The 20,256-nt window shown below is 37.1% G+C and overlaps 2 protein-coding genes across 4 annotated transcripts; both read right to left on the bottom strand.

Annotated features, from left to right (window-relative positions):
• Window positions 1–245: 245 nt before the first annotated feature.
• Window positions 246–13,103, bottom strand: plekhm2 (pleckstrin homology domain containing, family M (with RUN domain) member 2). Of its 3 annotated transcripts, XM_079589364.1 has the most exons (21): window positions 12,976–13,103; window positions 11,933–12,039; window positions 11,730–11,839; window positions 11,463–11,562; window positions 11,268–11,355; window positions 10,839–11,013; window positions 10,333–10,392; window positions 9,106–9,376; window positions 6,914–7,654; window positions 6,720–6,789; window positions 6,535–6,558; window positions 5,664–5,754; window positions 5,506–5,570; window positions 5,341–5,429; window positions 5,124–5,256; window positions 4,326–4,516; window positions 4,169–4,234; window positions 3,081–3,240; window positions 2,582–2,761; window positions 2,237–2,353; window positions 247–1,959 (listed from the first exon to the last, which is right to left on the bottom strand). In XM_079589364.1, the coding sequence occupies exons 1-21, from the start codon at window positions 13,033–13,035 to the stop codon at window positions 1,822–1,824; spliced, it is 3,036 nt and encodes a 1,011-aa protein (XP_079445490.1). In that variant the 5' UTR covers window positions 13,036–13,103; the 3' UTR covers window positions 247–1,821. The 3 variants fall into 3 exon arrangements, with proteins under 3 accessions (XP_079445491.1, XP_079445492.1, XP_079445490.1); XM_079589365.1 differs by lacking the exon at window positions 6,535–6,558 and having other exon boundaries at window positions 246–1,959; XM_079589366.1 differs by lacking the exons at window positions 6,535–6,558; window positions 10,333–10,392 and having other exon boundaries at window positions 246–1,959.
• Window positions 13,104–14,260: 1,157 nt separating this feature from the next.
• Window positions 14,261–20,024, bottom strand: ddost (dolichyl-diphosphooligosaccharide--protein glycosyltransferase subunit (non-catalytic)). Its single transcript, XM_079589254.1, has 11 exons — window positions 19,684–20,024; window positions 19,346–19,456; window positions 19,165–19,251; window positions 18,972–19,075; window positions 17,361–17,455; window positions 17,186–17,279; window positions 16,935–17,083; window positions 15,876–16,023; window positions 15,524–15,644; window positions 14,947–15,053; window positions 14,261–14,832 (listed from the first exon to the last, which is right to left on the bottom strand). Exons 1-11 carry the CDS (start codon window positions 19,916–19,918, stop codon window positions 14,683–14,685), a joined length of 1,401 nt encoding a protein of 466 aa, XP_079445380.1. The 5' UTR covers window positions 19,919–20,024; the 3' UTR covers window positions 14,261–14,682.
• Between the last annotated feature and the right edge of the window lie 232 nt (window positions 20,025–20,256).

The following is a 20,256-nucleotide window of genomic DNA, read 5'->3' as shown; positions in this document are numbered from 1 at the left end:
AAGCTACAAGTGGACTTTAGTTCTATAGTCCTGATGCCATTTGTTCCAATTTTGGTGGGAATTAAATGCATGCAAATAATGTGATAATGTCACTGTAAATGGTGCCATGACACCCATTTACTTTATTTAAATACCACTGTTGTAATTGTTCGACTTGTTTTAGGAATTATTCTAATCAGAGCGTTTCACCCCTTTCGAAACGTCAATGTCACTTCAAATGCAGATATTATGTTATTGATACCTTTTCCCATTAAAAAAGTCATTTTTTATTTATATTTGTTATCATATTAATGACATCTTCCAAAATGTACATGCAGCATTTAGTGTATTTGAGACAGTGTTAGAACAACGTAATTGACTACTGTTGGTCACTCCCATAAAAAAAATAACTGAAAATTAAAAAAACAAAAACATAAAACCACATTTCAATTGTTAATATTCCATCATTGTCCAGCAATGTATTAGTTAAAATCACTGTTGACTGGAACAAACTTCAACATACCTGAGATTCTGCTTCTGTTTCCATTCATCACAGTCAGGCAAAGATCCACATACTCAAGTTTACTTTCTTTAAAACCACTCTACATTCTTAAAACAACTTTACAGTGCGTCACTGAAAATGGTATATTATATTTAATGTACGGAACTGGGAATGGCTTTGATATTTAAGCTAAAACACAGCATATGATGATCGGTGTTAAATCAGTTAAAACAAACAAACAAACAAACAAACAAACAAACAAACAAACAAACAAACAAAAAACTGACAGCACCTTTCAAGAGTGTGACTTTACCAAATGCCTGATTGACTATTCAATTGCGAACGAAAATAAAATATAAATATTTTTTTCTCAAACCCGATAAAGTTGTGCTGTGAATGCTTATGTATGATCGTAAATCCTTTTAATGGCATGATTTTAAAAAAAAAGAAAAAACCTTTTCAAACCTATCTTTCAACAAATGTACAAACAGAACACCAACAAACGTGTAATTCTGAACCTTGTGCAACTCTGCTGTAATTGACTCCTTCACTTCTAAACATTGTCACTTTAGTTGCAACAGCCTTAACTTAAAATGACATTAGAATTGTATGATCCCTAATACAGTATCTCAATACCACCTGATTCTAACAAAAGACTTCAGTCCAGTATAACAGCGCTGACATGCTGGTACCTCACCAGTGTTAGCAGTACTGATTGATATTAGATATCTAAATGAAATCCAGACCAATTTTCCCTATTTCTTTCTCTCTGTTTTGAGTGTCTGTGCCAAGCTGCCATGCAAACCGTTATACTTTCAAATGGTTATTTTAAAGCAGCCAAATAATATCAATGGTGTTAACATTACTAAAATTCTCTTTCGCAAGTGCTCACAAAGCAGTTTGTACCTCTTTATACAGTACAGGCATGAACAGTATCTGTCCATAGACTTTATACAAGGAAGAAAGGTGTATTTAGAAAACAAAACAAAAAACATTTGACTATGCATTTTTACACTCTTTATAGTCCAAAAGCATGTAATGGTAGAGAACTACTAGATCTCAGAGTGTCTTTTTGATTTCCTGTAGCAGACTTCCACTTGGAAAAGCCAAAGCCTTTATCTTAACTCCTTAAATATCTGTGCAAGGCAAGTGTAAACGAGGTCAGGCTTTATTATCGGTAGTTTGATGTTTATACGAGCCCACTTTGTTCAATATTGTCTTTGGTCTGGAGAGCTCACCGAGTCTGCTTGTACCTACGTAAACAGTAGGTTTGCTGGTGAGCTGACTTCCCAATGTTGTCCTATCCAATCCTGGGGCTCACTGTAGTGATGTAGAGGTCGTCAGCACCATGGTTCTCTCTCTGATCGACCTCTGTGAAGGCTGTCACTCCTCTGCCAGGCGCTCTTCATCAGCTCCAGCGCCTCCCTGCACCTCTTCTGCACCGACGGGTCTAACACCGGCTTACGAGGCAGAGTCACCTGCACAAACATGTGTAGAAATGCAGGTTGTTAATGAAATAAATAAATAAATAAATAAATAAAGAAGAAAAAAAATGTGTATATTTAAAATGAGGAATTTTCAGCATCATTACTCCAGTCTTCAGTGTCACATGATCCTTCAGAAATCATTCTAAGCGGCTTTGATGTTCGAAATGTAACCTTTCTTATTATCATCAATGTTGATTTCAGGATTTATTTGAAAATAGAAATCTTTTGTAAGAAAAAACTTTTGTAAATATGTTTGTGGTTTCTTCACCTGGTAAACAGCAGTCCAAGCTTGGCTCAATTCTGCTAGTAGCCGATCTCGCTCCTCACATCCGCTAAAATACAAAACCCATGGAGGGAGAAAGTGAGCACGGTCTTCTGCAAATTCCTGCCGAGAGACACAAAGGGTGAGGAGTGCACAAGTTAAAAAAAGACAGCGAGTTACAAGCTTTCGCATTCATAAACTAATGTGATTCATAATGACAAACACATTTCCTCAAACAGTACAACAACAAAAAAGATCTAAGGAACACCCTATTTGCAGATGTAAAACTACAAACAGCAAACATCTGTTCACGGAGACATCTTACGCACTTCAATCTGCACAAAGACTTACAATGACACAGTATTCTTTATCGTCCTCCAAGCAAACAGCTGTGACATCGTTCAGATCAGCTCCTCCTAGAGAACGGAAAAAACTGGTCTGGCAATCCTGGTGACACGTGAGCAACTTCCTGTCTGTGAGGACAAGGCAACATGGAATACAGGGTGCAGGAGCTACTCCTTGTGGAATAATCTGAGAAACAAAAATATACAAAATCTATTGGTCAACATCTGGGGAATTCTGGTTAATTCTGTCAGGCTGGACTAAGAAAACATCTACAACATCAACTAAAATGCAAATGTTGGCATGCCTGGAACTGTTGAGGAACAAGAACACATTGTCATGTGGCGAATCTGAAAGCATTTCGAATGCAAATGCATGAATGGAAAGAAGTCTGAAACGGTTGCATTTAGTCACACTTCCCAAAAAAATGCAAAGAGATCTTGTCTCCAGAATGCTTTGAAAACCCCCCACAAAAAAGACGGTTAATATGTGTGTGATGGTGGCTCACCCCTTTAGAGACAGACTGGCAGAGAAGCTGCATCCAATCGGCCATTTCCAGTTCGTTTTCTGCACTGAGCTCTAATGGAGGATGATCCGTCAGAATCACCTGAAACGCATGCGGCTTCTCTGTGCTGTTTGAACGCCTGCAGCCTCCACAGTGCCCTCCCCTACAGCAGAAACAGTGGGCATGGTTCATATTGATAGATTTCTTTCTTTCATATTGATATTTATATTAAGTTGCCAAGAGTGAAATCTATGAACTGGAACACAGCACCATGTAATCTGTATTACGTAATCAATCAGATTCCAAAAATTAAGTAAATGTAATTAAAATATATTACATATTAAAATAGTTGGAATCAGACAAGTTACTTTTTTATTGATTAGGTTGGCTTGGCAGTATTTATTTAGAATTCGTTGATTCTCCCTACTTCGTTTTTATATTTTACATTTTCCTTTCTAAAAAAAGCCTACTGCTCGTATACATTCAGAAGGTGTTCCAGGTTTGTGGAAATGCTCACACAGGCCAGCCACTAGTCATGAGTCTATCACTGAAAACCGAGACCCACACAGCTTTTGATCACTGGATTTACAGAAATCAATTCACCTTTAAGAAGTGTTTTCTCAACATTGCATATCTTATCAGCTCCTGACAAACACATTAATGATTATTTTAATTATCACTCAGTAAGTCATTTAACAATTTATGACTGTCATTGGAAGGCTTTTGTCTTTCAAAAACATAAAAAATTTACAAATTCACAATTTCATATTTGCATGCTTGCACTTTTTTGTCAGCTGTTTACTTGAAGTACCCCCTGAGATTTTAAGGAAATAAGTTAAGTCAATATAATGTCTATAATAATAATAATAAATTAATTAATAAAATTAAGCCATAAAACCTCAAATTAAAATAAATGTAATATTTAATGCATCGTCTTTCTCTGTATTTCTATATCCATATGGTGCAAGATTATCCTTCAAATTAATATTATTATTTTAAATCAATGTATTATTTTAAATCAAAATTGTCAGTAACCGACCTCGATTTGTAAGTGATCGACCCACACTGCTGGAACTACAGCGGAAGCTTACCCCATTGTAACAGACATCAAAGGTGTAACATCTGTTCTCTCTGCATACTGATACAGGACGCCTTTGCTGCCAGGTGAACAGTAGATTAAGATTCAGTACACATGAACAGCTTTCTGAAACACTGTCAAAAAGTTTAAAGCACCCAACCCTTTTGTACCTGAGAACCAAGTAACAGCTTTTCCACACTTCCTTTCCCAAATAAGAGTTCCCAGCCCGGTACAACAGTGGCCCCTCTTTAGTGCTGCTGGATTCTCTGGATCTGGACGGAGATGTAGGGGAAGCCACTGTCACATCCATGGGATCCTCCCAGTGAACCAGAGAATACAGCCGGATGCTCATCTCCGACAACTACACAAACACAGTTAGCACAACATCAGCAGGTCCTAGCATGTGCATTTAGTTAACTATTTGTTGTGACAAGTACTTTTGAAATATCTTTGAAATATCTCTGAAATATCTTCCTAAATAATTATACTTTTTTTTTCTTTGAAATGAAATAATTTGTGCATTAAAGTATAAATATATTATGTAATAATAATAATTCAAGCTCCAATGGCCTCCCTTAAAAATCACATCAGTCCAAAAATGTTGCTATAATTATGACAAAGCTGCTTATTGTGATTTTTTTATAAACAAACAGAAACTATAATTATTGAGGAAGGATAAATAAATGAATTCATTCATTCTCGGTTGAATGTTTTTAGCATTATAATCACATTAGATTATTTAAATGCAATTAAAACTAATAATATCAATTATAATCATAGATATTCAATAATAATAACAATAATATTATATTAATTTTAAGTCATCCTGCATTGAGAACCACTGGTCTAAACTGTGTGATCATTATAAATGCTTTAATCGTCAGCATGAAGAACTAAGATTATCAAAGTGAGCCACAGTCTGCCGGACTCTCATGCATTATTCAGGATGATAGATCTTCTCTATTTACCTCACATTGCGTCTCTTGGCATACAAACTTAGAAAGAGCGAGTTTCTCCATGGTGGCGTCAGTGAGAACAGAAGGGTAGGGAGGATCCCTACGGCCGTTTTCCATGGCTGCCTTTAGCACAGTCAGAAACCAGCTGAGGAGAGAACAAGAAGAGATACTCTTCAAAGACATGCATACTTATTAATCTCACATGTATGCTTCAATTTAAAAAACTCACACAGTCAAAGATGAGTCGGCTGTGTCCAGCAGGAACTGCCGTCTTCTGTTAGTGCACACCAGAGTGATAGTCTGCTGGTGAAATCCCACCTAAGGCACAAGCAAGGGCTCTAATCTCTCTGCAGCATGTCAAACTGATCATTTAGGCCTCAGATTGTTTACTCACAGAGATGTAGTCAAGCTCATTATAAGACACTGCCTCCTCAACACTATAAGGCTTCTCTGCTGCCCCTGAAAATCAATGGGACACAACAACAAATGCAAACAAGTGCTTTTGTAGACGTCCCTAACAATGTCCTGCTCTTCCAATGAAAGTTTGCTGACCTTTACGCAAGAGGTAAATGTAGCAGTCTGTCAACAGCAAATACAGAGGCTGCAAATCTCCTTCCATGTGGCCTGTGCTCATTCTCACCATCTGAAATAAATGTACAAATGCAAAACGAAATCAATAGGATAGCACCGTTTTACATTTCATTAGAATGTCCGTGTTCTTCATATTACATTCATATAATAGAAGCATAAAACTAGCCTATACATTTCTTACTACACAAACAAAAACACATTCACCAAAAACTGTTTGCACACATTTTAATACCACGACAGATGTGATGTTTCAAGCAGCATACTTACTTGAGCATGTGTATTACTTTGGATATGCATGATTCAATGTTTATGTCATACCCACATTTTTCACTTAACCATTCTGGATGTACACTTTCATTCAAAAGTTTTTTGTTTTTTTAAATAAATAACTTTTATTAGGGCACATTAAATTTATGAAATGTGACAGTAAAGACATTTATAACGTTACAAGGATTTCAATAAAAAACATGTTTTTTAATCTTTCTATTCATCAAAAAATCCTGAAAAAAATGCATCATATTTCCACAAAATATTAAACAGCACAACCATTTCAACATTGTTAATAATAAGAAATGCTTCTTGAGCAATATTATATATATCCATTCCCCATATTATTATTATTTCTGACGGATCATGTGACACTGAAGACTGGAGTAATGATGCTGAAAATTCAGCTTTATCATCACAGGAATAAATTAAACATTAAAACAGAAAACGGTTCTCTTAAATTGAAATATATAATATTTCACGGAGACTTATTTCAAAAACTCTTACCGACACAAACTTTTGAACGGCAGTGTATATATATATATATATATATATGTGTATATACCTTTTTTGATTTTTCCATCTGACTCTGGGGGTCACAAATGTCATAGAATGTTTTAGTAAATTGGAAAAATAAAAAAATGTGGCCAAGAATTCTTGCACTAGTAAGCTGCAGCTTGGAAACAATGTAAAATTGTAAATACATAGGTATCCATTTAGTGATATTAATTAAATCGAAAATAGTTTTACCTTAGAGAGCTGTTCTTCATTCTCCCTGAAAACATGAATCATGAGCAGCAGCAGATGATTATTATCCACCCTGTACAAACAAACAAAAACAAACAACTTAACCTCATAATAAATCACATAGTGTGTCATTATTAGTGCTATTTTTAAGCCTAAAATCTCACTGGATAAAAAATAACCACAGTTTACAATCTCACTTGAACTCAGCAGCATGGGAGCTCTGTATTGAACAGTCTTTATCCTCCTGCTCTTCTTCTGCTTTACTCTGTTTCTCCTGAGCTGACGTCTCTATTGGGATGGAGGGATCCTGCCCTGCGCCTGTTGTCTCTGCTTCTCCCTCATCTTCATCACCAAAAGGAACATCCTGCGGCACGCCATTCCCTGCAGAGTCATTGTGCCCACCACACGAGGCAGCAGGGTCTGGACTCTGGGAGGTAAAGCAGTAGAAGTCTGCAGGTGGCAGGGGGGCCTGCAGGAAGCTACGACTTGGGTCGGGAGGTTCACCGCCCGAGTCCTCTCGAAAGGGCTGCTGATGGGGGGGTTCATTGTGACTAGTGCATATTCCCTCCTCACCTTCACCTGGTTGCCAGCTCTCTCCATCCAGAGAACCGTTCAGCCTGTCCATGACGTCACGGAGGGGTTGGCCCACACTGTCCATAGAAGTGTCTGTCATTTCAGGGAGCCTCAGTCCTGCCTCCAGGTCTTCATCGTCTCCTTGTCTACCATTCGTCATGCGCTCGGCCCGAGGACCGTCTGGCCCCTCCAGAGGACCCCGATTGTCCACGTTAAGCTTGTTTAGTATGTCTCTCTCAACCACTATCTGAAGGCATTCCTCAGTGTCAGCAGTGTCAGGAGAGATGACATTCTGCTCACTGCTCACGGAGTCTGTCGACCCTCTTCCCCGTCGTTTCTTACCAGGCCTTCTGCGCCTTGCCATTCTGTTGCAGAAAGATACAATTATGAAAACAAAACAGGGAAATCATCCATTCCTCTACCTAATGTTAAACCTATTTAGCATAGTGTCATTGTAAAATAAGGAACAAGTACACTATATTTAAGTGGAGTTTAAAGGTGAAGTGTGTCACTTCTTTGCCATTAGTGGTTCCAAATAGTATTGCAACAATTATTTTCAATTGACATTCATTCAAAAGTATCCATTTATTCAGACTAAATAAATTTTTTGCAAGCAACATATAAAATGGTAAATATTTCATTAAATTAAAGATGTTTTACCAGCTGTTTTGGAGGGTCCTTAAACCATAAATAGTGCTAGCCGAGCAACTGTCATCAATATCAATTGAAATACTAACAGTAAGGGTGGGCGATATACCAGTAGACACGATTAACCGGTTGAAATCGCTCAACTGATAGAGATTTTGGACTATCGTCTCTATCTTGGTTATGTTCACGTGGCGTTGAGTGTCCCTAGAGTGTGTATGTGAAGGTTTAGCTCAAAATTCTTTTTTACAGCATGTTAAAATTGTCCCTTTTTGAGGGACACACACACAAAAAAAAGTGTAGTTTTCTGTGTGTCCCTTTAAATGCAAATGAGCTGCTGCTCCCAGCACAGAGGGCTGAGCTTCAAGAGCTCTTGTGTGAGCAGCTCCGATTACCTTACACAGACAAGCACTAAAATGTCAGAAACTGTTCTGCCTTTTATGTTTAAACAGGAGTCGGACAATGATGGAGAATGGAGATTTAAGAAGAAGTGACAACATGAAGAACCTGCTTTGTTCAATTGTAGTTTTTTTGTTTTTCAGGTAGGTCTATTTCATTAGTCTTTGTTCAATTGTAGTCTTTTGTCCTATTGCTTTTAATTATTTTCTTTATTCCTATTTTATCACTGACAGTTTACTTGTCTTCAGTGAGCTTGTTTTTTGTTTATGTTAGTTAGGCTAGTATTAGTTTTTTATGTGATCGTTAAATTGGTGATGAGATTTATAAAATTGAAAGGGAACATATCATGAAAATCAGACTTTTTCCATGTTTAAGTGCTATATTTGGGTCCCCTGTGCATCTACCAACCCAGAAAACGTGAAGTGATAACCCAATAACTTTGTTTTGGTAAGCCTTTCTCTGCAAGTATGTCAAAAATAAAGCCGATCTGACTTCGCTCCCCTTCTGACGTAAGGAAGGGATCGTTATCGTGAAATAAACGTATTCATATTGTGATACAAGTTATTGGTCATATCGTCGACCCCTATCTAACAGATCCGCATTACAGACTTACTTGACTTCTCAAACTGCTCACAATTGTTGTTGTTTTAAATGTGTTTACAGTCTTTGGGAAGTTAGCCTATAAATGGTTTACTGACACACTTCACCCTTTCAATGAATAATGTGTACTTGCCACTACTGTAATCCTACACCATTAGCTCTAATGACACACCTAATGACTTCCAGCTCAGTGCTGGTGATCTCAGCATCTTCTCCTGTTGTGGAAGCATGGCGGCTAGACACGTGCACCGGGGTGACATCAGCGGAAGTGTTAGTGTCTGAGCCCTCTTTGAAGGGATTGTGCCGAAACGTAGGGCTTCGTGACAGAGACGTGGTCCTGATGGTGCGTGCAGATGCCCTGATCAACACACAGTCACTGACAACAGTCTGAGGGTCCGATCCTGAGGAACGGGGCCCACTGACCGGATCGGTCAAGTCTCCCTCTGTCAGAAAACAACATGAAGCGAAACCATCTTAGAGATGCAGGTATTAGTAACTCATATTAGGCAGGATAAACAGCTACTGAATCATGACGAAAGCACATACAACAAACATAAGTTGTTTAGAAAAACTTAGCTTTCCAGCTACTTCCATCTCATCCTTTTATTTATCTAAAAATTATGGGAAAATAATCACAAATAGTGCAAATTATTAAATCACTTTTTTTGCTGTTAATTTGCTGATATTTGCCTTATACATAAATATATTGCAGTACTAAAGACAGACATGCTGGAGCTCTTGCAATGGTTCTGACTATTCTAACTGTTTATTTTAGAAATATAGGATGAAATATCATTTTGATGTTAAAACTGCTTACTTCAGTGTTGTATCTGCATTAAATACAATGAATTAAAGTAAAAATTATAAGTATATTAAAATCTGACATACTAACAGATAATTTAATATCATGCAAGCAAAGACTTGGTCTACATTTAAAAGACTGCTATTTGGCTATTACAGTCAGCATTTCATAATCATTAAGTTATGACGGCTTTTTGCCATAGAATTTAAAGCTTAGGATTGAAAGCAGTTGGTTAAAATCCAAGCAGCAAACATGCAAACCAGCTGCCACACTGCTGCAGGTGCAATTGCAGAAAACCCAATCCATCACCAGACAGCGAGTTTCAGCTGCATCAGGCACTGTGTATGTTTTAGAACCATCCCGAAAAACCCTGCATCAGCGAAGGGTTGGGTTCTGTTGGTCTAATATAGACCATAGGCAACAGCAACCCATCTATGAACTCATCACAAGCACATTGCATATAACAGATTATGCGCATGGAACAAACATGCACGGAGTGAAACAGACATGCGCAATTCTGGTTAGTAGTTTTGGAAGGATGGATTGCGTGGGATTGCAAACGTTGGATTGGGGAAGGGGGAAATAACCATGTCCCACCTTCCCAGTCTGCACTTGGCAATGACTGCAACACAGGGAAGATGTCACCAAAATCATAATCTAAAAAAGGAAAAATAAGACTCATCAATAGGCAGGAAAGAATGGTGAGGTGAATGAAAGAAGAACAGAAACTGTAAGAGATCAAAAACGTGAGTGAAACTTGCCATATGACAGGAACTAATAAAAACTGAATGAGACATTGTGACATAATGAGCTGTGAAATGTGTCACTGAATTAAATGAAAGCATTAATGTGTGATGAACATGTAAGGTCACAGATTATTGAGCACTCACTGATACTGTCCTCATCTTTTATATAAACAATCTTAAAGAGAACTCATCTTGGTGCAGAATAATGAATTATATCAATGGGAATATGCCACTTTGTAAAAGAAAGAAGAAGAGAGAAAGACAATATAAAAAAAGTGTGAAAATAAGACAGAGGTTGGAATAGTAAAAAAAACACAGTGGGAGAAAAAGATGGAGAATTGAATCCAAGCAGCTCACCTTCACTGGATGGGGCAATGGCGCTGTCGTCCCACTCAAGATTAGTGGAGGTGAGGGAAGTGAAAGAGTGCAGCGACAGGCTATCAGAGCTTGGCAACCTCTCCTCAAAATCCAACAGATTCTGAGGTTTGTAGTACTCAGGCATGTAAGGAGCAACATCCAGGTATGGTACATCCTGTCACAAATGAAAAAAATTAACCATTATTAGGACATGGAGATATAAATTATATATAATATATACAATGAGAATGAGAATATATGAGTGAGAATGTGCGAGAGTGAGTGAGAGAGAGACAAAATGATACATTTTCTCATACTATTTTGAAACAGCTTGTAAAGAGCAGTCAGTTGTTCACACACTTCAGTTCTAGGACATACAGTGGAACAGCCAATCTAATTCTAGACTGGAAAATGAATGAAGAGTAATACCAGCTCGAGGTCAAAGCGGATGAACTCCAGCCCAGAGACAAGTGTAAGAAACAGAGTGAGATGATCATGACTGCAAACCAATGCATTTCTGTAAAGGAGGAAACATACCACAAAAGTCAGATGACTGCTTAAAGGAAGCACTTTTATGAATTGAAACCACAGAAGAACAATACATATTATCTCTAAGTCACTCACTTGTAATAGTATTTATGGAGCAGTCCTTGATTCTCTTGAAAAAGTCGGAGGTAGCTTTCTAAAGAACTTTCACTGAGTGCCAAGTAGAGCCAGGCACGACCTGTGCAACAACAACACAGCAGTCATAGTTAACTACATGAAACAATGCATCTTAATATATATTTATATATAAAAATAAAAAAAACTCATACTTTTGAACAGTAGTGTACCATTATAAACCATTATAAAGCACATCACAGAATCAGGCGGTAAAGGTTTTGGTCTTACTTCTGCCAAGATTGGTAGCTATGTGCTGGAGTTCGTCAATCTGTCTGACGGCCTCTCGCCGTGTGAAGTGTAATACGAGGACCCAGTAACCTGATGAGATGTCCTGCAACCTTCAAGACAGAGAAAAGAGAAGACCTGTGTGCTTCCAAATGTCTACTTAAAAAGTATTTGAATTTTCAAGGCTATGGTGCAGTCTGTCTAACCCATAAAGCAGAGCGTGATCCAGGTGTTCACACAACCGCTGAAGAACCCGGTCGTGATTTCTGATGGCTGGCGTCTCATCCTCACAGGCGGCAAAGTAACTCTGCAACTGCGGATCAAATGTTACAGAGTGACACAGAATGATCACGTGAACGTGAATGAAAAATGCTTGTCCTGTCTGGTAAATTTCTGAAGCTCACACAGCCATTACATTCCAAGCAATCCCTTTCATTGTGGATGAACAACCTAAGACGAGAAATGTATCAAATATAAAGAAATATAAACTTTTCTTTAGAATTCACCGTATTATGCGATTCACTGATGAAAGTGGGGCTTTATGATTTGTAAGTTCGTCATATATCCATGAGAACCTACTAATGCCAAGCACCTGATGAACTAAAATCTGAATGACTAAGTCAAAAGGCGGCAGGGTGTGTAAGCCACTACTATCCTGAATCACAGGTGCAAAAGACAGACCAAGAAAGAAAGGACAAACATTCTAACGTCGCAAACAGCAACAATTCAGTAAGTTTATACAGAACAAAAAGATAGGATGACCTGGGATGGACCCATAAAATAAGTAGCAAGGTATGTTTGTCCTATTAATAGGACCTCATTTTATCACAGGACTTCTTAACAGGGGCATCGTGTCACAGTTTTGATGTGTCTATCTATGATGCACATGCAGTAAAGAAGAGTTTACTTGACTGAAGCCTACAATGACTGTATCCCTTTCATGTCATTTTTACTGATAAGAAGATATTAAAGTAAACTACGCTAGAAGTAGTACACACTATAACTAGAATAGTCCATCTAGTGCCGCGACAGTTGACTGGCTAACCTGGTATGCCTTAAACCTTGATTTGAAAACACTGGATGTTATTCTTAAGATGTCAAGGCGTTTGTCTTCACCAAAACACAGCAGGAGGGGGAGGGAGGCCCAACTATTTTGATAGCGTAAACATCAAAAACCTTAAACTAACCTTCAAATTAAAATCTACAAAAGGTCGATATATATCCTCGGTGCATGTATAGAGTTTCTTACCTTCTTGACGGAAAAAGAGATGTTTTCGAGGATCCTGTCTTTGACTTTGAGTTGATCCATGTCTGGCTCTGCTCTCTCTGCGGGTGTCAGCTGACGCGCGCTCCCGACTCGTGTTGTGTTCACAATCACAGGCCACGAGCTTAGTGATGACGTTCATTTGTAGTTCTTGCGGTTTTTGTTTCGTAAGGTCTGTTGTTATCATTACTTGAAGAGACTTTCGAGTTTTGTTTTACAACATAAATTAAAAGCGGTCATATTTCAAACTTGAATTTTGTAACAACTGTTTATTTTAAAAACGTACGTTTCTATCAAGTCCCTACGCAAGGACTACAATCTATGTCGGTTTAATTATACGTCATTCATATATCACGTAATCTCACATTTTTGTCTGGCTAAAAGTTAAAATGAACTATTTATATTACAATTACATATAACAGTTTGTCGTCAAGAAATCAGACTATCCTAGCAAAACTGCTTATACATTTCGATGTATTTATTTAGCAGACGCTTTTGTCCAACGCGATTTACAAATGAGGAATATTTTATCCGAGAGGATTATGTAGATTTGTATATGAATCCTTGTCTTTACATAAACGTACACATACATATTTTTAAATATACGGATAACAAAATGTAACTGTTATTGCAAACAACCGATGTGAAGGCGAGTTTGAGGTACAAAATGCTGATTATCATCACAATACAACACACACAAGGGTGTTAATGATGTACACTACTATGCACGTTTGGTTTCAATAAGATTTATAAAAAATTATAAAAAGAAATCTAATAATATTATTTAACAAACATATAGCATTACAAAATATTTATATTTCTAATAAATGCTGTTCTTTTAAACTTTCAACCCATTATAAAATCCTTAAATTTATTACAATAAAAACATTGATAAGAGATTTCTGAAAGATTATGTGCCACTGAAACATCTGCTAAAAAATCTACTATCTCAGGATTAAATTACGGTACATTTTAAAATAGAAATATTGTTTCTAGATATAGAAAAGTTATTTTAAATTGTAATAATATTTTACCATAATTACTGTTTTTATTGTATTCTTGATCAAATAAATGCAGCCTTTCTGAGCACAATAGATTTCTTTCAAAAACAAACAAATACAATTCTCAACCCCAAACATTTGAACTATATAGTCTATTGTCACATTCATAATAATCACATGCATGAGAGATGAGAGTTATAACTAGTTTATAACTGCTAAAATCAGGCACTTTCAAAAGTGATGCAACTGAACAGAGAGCAGAAAAAGTGTAGTGGTGGAATGTTAAAACTTTACTGCTTTCAGGTGTTTCATCCACATTTTGAGCATCCATTCCTCTTTTTACAAATGGTAGATTTCAAAACAATCTTTTCATAGCAAGAGCTGAAACATCAGTGCACATTGTATAATAAAAAACAATTAAAGTTGCCTTTTATACAAATAAAAGAAGAGTGCCCCAAAATCACTTTAAATAACCAAATTGCAAACCAGAAAACAAAAACATTTTGACAGATTACCCAACCCCCCTTTCAAAGAACAATTTACAATTGTTTTTTCGCAATGGCACACCATCCAACTCACCAAAATGAGCCGATACAAACATAATTCAGATATCATGACTGCTAGAGGTCTGTGGAGCACATCTTTTTTTTTTCCCATCGTTTTCTTGTACTCCTCATTACTGGTACTCATTTTAATCAGACTTCTCTTTTTCTCTCATATGCAGAAAGACAAAACTGAAGACAAAGAGTCCTGCCATCATAGAGAAGGCACTGGCATAATATGGAAAGGCGGAGGGTATGAAGCGCTCATATTGGGTGTGCTGCAGTGGACGGACAGAAACCTGTGGAATAACACACACAAAAATCAGTGAATATCAAGAGTCTGAGTAAATCGCTGCGGAAATGTTGAGGACCTGAACTATATAGAAAGTTTTGAAATTAATTTTGAATCTCACCTGGGTTGAGGAGTAGAGGTGTGTGTAGCCAAGTCTGTTGTAGTCAACTTTGAACTGAAAAACTCCATATACATCTGGAAGCTTGAACTGTACACTGTATTTTCCACCTAAACAAGCAGTCATATTTTTTTAATGCAATTCATTATTAACAAACTATCATTTAAAAGTTTGGGGTCAGTAAGATTGTTTTCTAATGTTTTTGAAAGATGTCTCTTACACTCAGCCAAGGCTGCATTTATTTGATCAAAAATACAAAGCAGTAATATTATGAAATATTCAGCATAATTACGCCAGTCTTCATTCCTTCAGAAATAATTCTAATATGCCGATTTGGTGCTCAAGAAACACTCATCATTGTTGAAAACATTTTTGTGATTTTTCTTTCTTTCAGGACTCTGATGAATAGAACGTTTTATAGAAATCTTTTATTTAAAATAGAAACCTTTTGTAACACAAAAATGTCTTTACTGTGTCTTCTGCTCAATTTAATGCATCCTTGCTGAACAAAGGTATTAAAAAACTTACTGACCTTAAACTTTTGAACAGTGGTGTAGATGCACTTATAATAATGACATACCTTTTTTCTTAAGGTAGGTCCTAACAAATGGATCAATTCTGACAAATTCCAGCTGAATATCATCTCCATCAAAGGGCACCCACTTTCCACCAGACAGCATCTCAATCACAATGCTGTATTCCTGTAGAGACAATGCAGACAGTAGTAGTAAGTCAAATTGCTCTGTTTCTTGAGCATACTATGTTTCTTTAAAAGAAAAATGAATATTTATCCATTTCTAAGCAAAAACTTCTTCATAATTAACAAGCAAAATATTTGATTGATTCATAGTCCCAAATCAGAAAACACTTCCAGTGCCAAATCTGTCAAATGAACTATAATTCCTACAAAACCAATATATGCTATGCCTCACCACAAGGTCAGTGATGGTATAGGCAGCAGGGGGTGTGCTCTCTCCAACGGGATGATGGGTAACCGCCCCAACCCTCAGAACACCAGCCTCCTTAAACACCCAGCGGGACAGGGACTCAGCCAGCTCCTGGTTACCAGTCTGTTCATATCTAAGAATATACATATCACACAATAAAAACACTAAACAAATGTAACAGTTAATTAAGTTGAAGGCCTTCACTTCACAACTGATCAAACTTTAAAGAATAGATATTAGTGATTGACCAATAGATCACCATGGCCAATATATCAGCCAATATTTGGCATTTAATGATTTTATGTTTGGCCAATAAGTGTCAAAAGTGGCAGATTGTCCGTCTTCATTAGTTTACCGTCTTTGTTTAACGGTTCTGTCTTAATTAGGAAAACGAAAGGCATATGAAAAATGTATTACAGCATTTGCTTTTCTGTTATTAGTAACAAACATGCAAACACTGTAATACTTTCACATACAGTGTTAGCAGCATTCAGCAAGACTTGAATTATATTCAAGACTTTGAATATAACAGACATACTCAGATATTTCCTTCAAACAATGCTCTGCTATATTCAGTTGGCCGCTATATCATATTTACTGTATGTAAATAAGCCCTACCCGTTTGTTACACAGATTTATCAGATTACTTAGTGCACTGCTGGTTACAGTGTTTACTTCCTTTTTATTCATATTTTTATCCATCTCTTTATTTGTGAAAAATACTATAATAGCTAAATAGCATTAAAAAAGTTTAAAGTTATAAAGTTTCAATCCGTTAATTTTAGAGATGTATTTGTCAAGTTCAAAGTATTGTTTTTCAGAATGATACATTTTACAATTACTTCCTTCTTAAGTAAAGTAAATATTTTTATTGTTATGCATGTGTTATTTACTATCTTTAAAATAAATAGTGCGATATCACATTTGGCCTATCATCTTTATTTCAGAATCGGCCATATTGGCTGATCACTAATACATACGATTTCAACCTAATGTCACAATGTATTTTAATGTCTGAATATATAGCAATCCAGCATAACAGACCTCTTTGACCCAGGGGTAGCCTTCTGCACGGGGGAGTTGAAGAAAGCATCACTGAAGAAGTGCAAAGACCCGCTGAAAACCACACGCGCATTGTTTCTTGCCTGCAGACCGGCAATCAGGAGGGTGTTCTTTCCAACTGCATGAGGATACTGGGAAGCAAAAACCGAACTGAGGTGAGTGCAAATTAATTTATAAAAAAATGTAACAAAATATTTTGACTGTCCTCAAGCACCACATTTTGAAATATTGACCTGTGTGATGGGACGATCAGGGAAGTAGGAGTAAGAGGTAGAGGATCCTGTCAGAATGTCCAGCACCAGAGAGTTATCTGGGTCAGCCACCATGCTGAGGAAAAGAGGTAACTTGTAATTGGATTAATTACATTTTTACAATTAGCAAGTAACAGGGTATCAAGAGAGCACTTACCCAACACCTTTGAACAGGACTGGTTTATCTGTGGGCTTGCCAACTATAGTTGGGGCTTTAAGAAGATTATCTGGATCTGCAACAATCAGTGTGTGCTGTAAAAAAATAAAGAATTCAACTTTAATACACATGACAAGTCTTAAAAAAAAGATTTGAAACTGTGGCGAATGTCAAGAGAGTAAAATAATTGCTATATTAATTGAACATATTGCTTTCAAAATAAAACAAAAAACTAGAGTTACTAAAAATTAAAAAGATTAATAATTGTATTTGTTTACCTCCATGTCATGTGACCGCTTACCAATTTCAGTTAAATTATTGAAATATTAACTTTAAAATGCATGGGTAAAAAAATAAATGCATGGGCTGAAAAAAAAATGTTGGCCATCCCTGGCCTAAACCAGTGACTTAATGGCCATCTTGCTATTGGTTAAAGCCAAACAGCCTAATGTAGGTGACATCAGCAAAAAATCATTCCAGAGACTATGCAAATAATTACATTATGAAATTCCCAAAACTTTTTTTCACTTTAATTTAGTGTACTGAAAAATCACAGACAATAATACTGGAAGAGAGCGTTAAAGGGGTCATGACATGAGAAACCAAATTTGCCTTGATCTTTTGGTATATAAGAGGTCTTTGTACCATTAAAACGTCCTGCAAGTTTCATAGCTTAAGATGTCCTCCCCATTATAAACGAATCATTTATTTAATCAAGCTCTAAATACAGCTCGTTCTGGATCCATGGTAAGAAGTGACGTCACGTGCGAAGTGACGTATCAGCGTTTGCATATGACCGCCTCCGGCAAAAGACAACTACGCTTAAAGCGCAAGACAACTACGCTCATTTCGTATCATTGTCGCGCCCGCGCGCTGCGCGCCTCACAAGTGTTCAGTCGACGGACAGCGAGTGGGTCTGTACAGGGAAATTATGATGCCACGCAGATGTGCTGTTCCTGGCTGTGGACAAACAACATCTTTGAATACGCTGCGAAAGATCCAGTCGTCAGGGGAAAAATGGATGCACTTTATTTTTTGCGGACGTCCCAGTCACGGCAGTGTTAGTTTAAGCGTTTGTTCTATACATTTGAAGGATGACTGTTTTGAGAACAAATCCCAAAATGATGCTGGCTTTGCCAGAAAACTGTTGCTCAAAGATAAGTCCGTGTCGACTATTCTGGGCTCAACAACGACGACGCAAACTGTAAGTAATGTATTTAAAACTTTAAACTACTTTTTAAATACGCTGAATCCGCAAATGTTCTGGCTGGGGGCGTTAATAATTGATGCATAGGCACTGACGTTAGCCAATCATAGCAGTGGGCGTTAACACTGAACTCTTAAAGGGGAAACACCCCCAAAACAGACTGTTTGAATAAGAGGATGAGAAACAGGTTGGGAAAAGGTCATAAATCACTACATTTTAAAAGTTTTTTGTAAAAAAAAAAATAGTAATACTATAATTGCACCTAAGGGAACATAATAATAAAATAAAATAACCCATGTCATGACCCCTTTAAGAAAATAAAGTACATTATTTCATGTTAACGTTGAACATTTCATTTTATATAAATTGTTTGAAGCTCTATTTTTCCTCCTTCCATAACTTACCTCGCCAGGATCAGAAACATCATAGTTATGGTGGTCAATGACAGCAGTTTTCTCCTCATCAAATTCAATCCCACATTCACTGCCTAGCTCTCTCAGAGGGTCACCTGCCAGAGTCATAGTGGTAAAAAGATTACATTGTCATGATCAACGGGCCAATATGTGTACACACTTGCAAGACCAATACAGCACTCACCAATATCAGAGCTGGCAGCAACAAGAACATTCCCTCCACCATCAATGAAGGCCGTAATGGTCTCTACATTGATGTTGCCCCCAAAATCTGTTCCAATGGGAATTTGTAAACATAAGATGTTTATTTAAACATAAAAATGGCAGCACGACATGAAATTCACGTTAACTGTAACAGGCTTCACCTTCCACGGATGGAGAGAAAATGATGAGATGGTCGTAGAGGAACTGGCCATACTTTATCAGAGAGAGACCAGGATCATCAGCAGTCTTGAAGGAAAGGTCAAACCCACGATCTGAGAACAACAATGTAATTATGGGTTCAAACAATTAAGAAACGTACGATACCTTTCTTTGTCAGTACAGGCATGCTGGTGCACCAATTACTCAGTCACATATTCTTAACACGCATCTTCAACTCATATCGCATATAAATTAACATATTAAACTTATTTGCTGGTGTTAATGTGATCATTTGAAGTTTTTTAATAAATAAATAAAAATCCTATAATGTGTAGCTCACCTGCTAAACTGCGGAAGAAGATTGAATGAGTGTCTCTGATGTTGGGATTGTCCACCAGAACGAGAGTCTTTCCGTTTCCTAAAACTACCTGCAACATTAACGCCACGGATAAAACAAACAAAGTGCTTTTGCTGAACCCGCCAGATAATGTGGGAATCATTGTAGCACGCCGTCTTTTGCAGGTTAATGTTGCAAGAGTCGCGGTGTCCCTCATTGACAAGCAACCTATCGCCATTTTCCTCCTTTGGACAACGTCAGCGCTAACGCGGATACGAACTCTGACCCAGAGCTGCAGCCAATCGCGTGCTGCCTCATGGACTCATTAATATTATAATGAGACTATCAGAATCTGTCACCGTCTGCACATATATTTTGCAGGAAATTTGAAACAACTATTTGTACACGTTTATTTCAAAACAAATAATAATAACAATAATAATATGTATAGTGCCTTTCAAGAATGGTCGCAAATAATATTTGTTAATTTAATTTAACTTATAAATGCGAGTTAACTGATTATTTGTATAGATACATTCGAAGAAAATATAGGATTTTTGTGTTTATGTACAACAA

The sequence above is a fragment of the Phoxinus phoxinus genome (assembly GCF_949152265.1).
Source record: "Phoxinus phoxinus genome assembly, chromosome: 18".
Taxonomy (NCBI): Eukaryota; Metazoa; Chordata; class Actinopteri; order Cypriniformes; family Leuciscidae; genus Phoxinus; species Phoxinus phoxinus.
Note: the sequence above shows the minus strand (reverse complement) of the source record. Positions and strands in the feature narration are given on the sequence as shown.

Excerpts from the sequence above, each read along its gene's own strand:
- ddost (XM_079589254.1), bottom strand. The coding sequence starts at position 19,918 with ATGGCGATAGGTTGCTTGTCAATGAGGGACACCGCGACTCTTGCAACA. Across the intron at positions 17,280-17,360 it reads GTCCTGTTCAAAGGTGTTGG|CATGGTGGCTGACCCAGATA; the intron begins GTAAGTGCTCTC and ends TCTTTTCCTCAG. Across the intron at positions 17,084-17,185 it reads CTGATCGTCCCATCACACAG|TATCCTCATGCAGTTGGAAA; the intron begins GTCAATATTTCA and ends TTTGCTTCCCAG.
- plekhm2 (XM_079589364.1), bottom strand. The coding sequence starts at position 13,035 with ATGGATCAACTCAAAGTCAAAGACAGGATCCTCGAAAACATCTCTTTT. Across the intron at positions 12,040-12,975 it reads TCTCTTTTTCCGTCAAGAAG|TTGCAGAGTTACTTTGCCGC; the intron begins GTAAGAAACTCT and ends TTTGATCCGCAG. Across the intron at positions 10,393-10,838 it reads CATTGCCCCATCCAGTGAAG|ATTATGATTTTGGTGACATC; the intron begins GTGAGCTGCTTG and ends TTCCTTTTTTAG.